This window comes from Myotis brandtii, unplaced genomic scaffold (genome assembly GCF_000412655.1).
Source record: "Myotis brandtii unplaced genomic scaffold, ASM41265v1 scaffold1844, whole genome shotgun sequence".
NCBI classification, from domain to species: Eukaryota; Metazoa; Chordata; class Mammalia; order Chiroptera; family Vespertilionidae; genus Myotis; species Myotis brandtii.
Genome location: NW_005356853.1, coordinates 63,394 through 64,955, shown reverse-complemented (window position 1 = coordinate 64,955; position 1,562 = coordinate 63,394). Strand labels below are relative to the sequence as shown.

Sequence of the window (1,562 nt, the reverse complement as noted above, 5' to 3'; positions counted from 1 at the left end):
TAATCGAATCCTCATTATGGTCTAAGCCCGTTCAAAACCAACTGCCCCCACAGTGTCCCATGACAGTCACACTCAGAGCAATCTCGTCGCCATCGGGGCTTCACAGGCTCTGTGCTCCTTCGGGCGTTAGAGACCACAAGAGGCCGGTGCACGGAATTCGTGCCAGGGGCTCGCCGCCCGGCTTTGCCCGGAAGCTCATCTAGACGGTCCTTCTGCCGTTCGGTCTAATTAGCATATCAGCTCTTTACTATACAGGATTACTCGTGCCTCTCCCTCCACCACAGGCAGGAAGACGGGTCTGCAGGTTCTACCATTTTCAGAGCCGGAAGTGTGGGAATTAAAGTCATGGGGGGGCCCCCTTTCCCCCCAGAGCTTAGGAAAGGAAACAGCTGTGCACAGCCACGTTTTCTCTAACAGTAAACAAACAGGAAACAATGTGGATCCCGATTTGGGGGCGACAGGAAGTCACTGACAGCATCTCAAACTGACACGATATCACGCGGAGATTAAAAATGAACATGATCACTGAGCAGCCAGACGGACACGTGCTTATAAAATCAGTAATAAATGCAAACAGCAAAACATGGGCCTGCTTCCCCCATGAGAACACGCGTACACAAAACGTACTATTCTGGACAAAAATTCTAAAAGGAGATGGAAAGTGAAAGGCAGATTTCCAAGGAGGAAGATGGTCTCTCTTCCGCGCTGTGGTTTCTGTGACTGTTGGTAACACACAGCAATGGTGGGCGCTTCTGGGTCTCACACGCCAGGTCTCACTACCCTGTCTTCCCGCTGCCCGGAAAGCCGACGGCTACGTCGAGGGCTAAATGGAGCAAATGTGGTGACAGGATGTAGACGGGCCCCGACAGGCGTGAGATAGAGCTGGGGCCAGACCCGGCCACGCTCATCGGATGCCAGCAGGCGGCCCCGCTGGGTGACGCCCTCGGGACGAGGCCGTGTGCTGCTCACGGCTGTGTCCTCAGCGTCAGCAACCTCGAGGTGCGGAAGGCACGGGCACGAAGCCAGAGCGGACATGGAGTGGACAGGGGAACACGCTCGGACAGAATCGGGATAACTGGGGAAGGGCTCAAACGAAGCCCTGGCTGGTGTTGCTCAGTGGACAGAGCGTCCACCTTTGGATTGAAGGGTCCCGAGTTCGATTCCAGTCAAGAACACATGCCCGGGTTGCGGGCTCCATCCCCAGTGTGGGGCGTGCAGGAAGCAGCCGGTCCATGATTCTCTCTCATCATGGATGTTTCTCTCTCTCCCTCTCCCTTCCTCTCTGAAACCAATAAAAATACATTGAAATAGACAACATGAAGCGAGATTCCATTTTCTGACCCAGACTTCCCATAATCCTCCTCCTTACCGAGCACGTCGCTGGTGGCCATGATGTCGCAGGTGTACATGGCCGCCATCAGACGCTGCGGCTTCACCTGCAGGGCGTAGCGACAGGCCTCCTTCATGGTGGCGATCAGCTGCCCCGACAGGGGCCCGTAGCAGTCCGCCAGGGCCGGCTCTGCCTTGGGCGCCGCCCTCTTCTCACCGTGCTCGGGGTGGCC

The 1,562-nt window shown here is 56.3% G+C and overlaps 1 protein-coding gene across 1 annotated transcript in view; it reads right to left on the bottom strand.

The window, feature by feature from the left end:
• Nucleotides 1–780: 780 nt before the first annotated feature.
• The window catches only part of EFTUD1 (elongation factor Tu GTP binding domain containing 1), a gene marked incomplete at its 3' end in the record, with an annotated part of 54,561 nt that continues 53,779 nt past the window's right edge, over nucleotides 781–1,562 (bottom strand). Inside the window, exons 19-21 of the mRNA XM_005864023.2 lie at nucleotides 1,370–1,556; nucleotides 1,275–1,282; nucleotides 781–993 (exon numbers count right to left, since the gene is read on the bottom strand). Coding sequence (XP_005864085.2) covers nucleotides 781–993; nucleotides 1,275–1,282; nucleotides 1,370–1,556 — 408 coding nt within the window. The remainder of the gene's footprint in view (nucleotides 994–1,274; nucleotides 1,283–1,369; nucleotides 1,557–1,562) is intronic.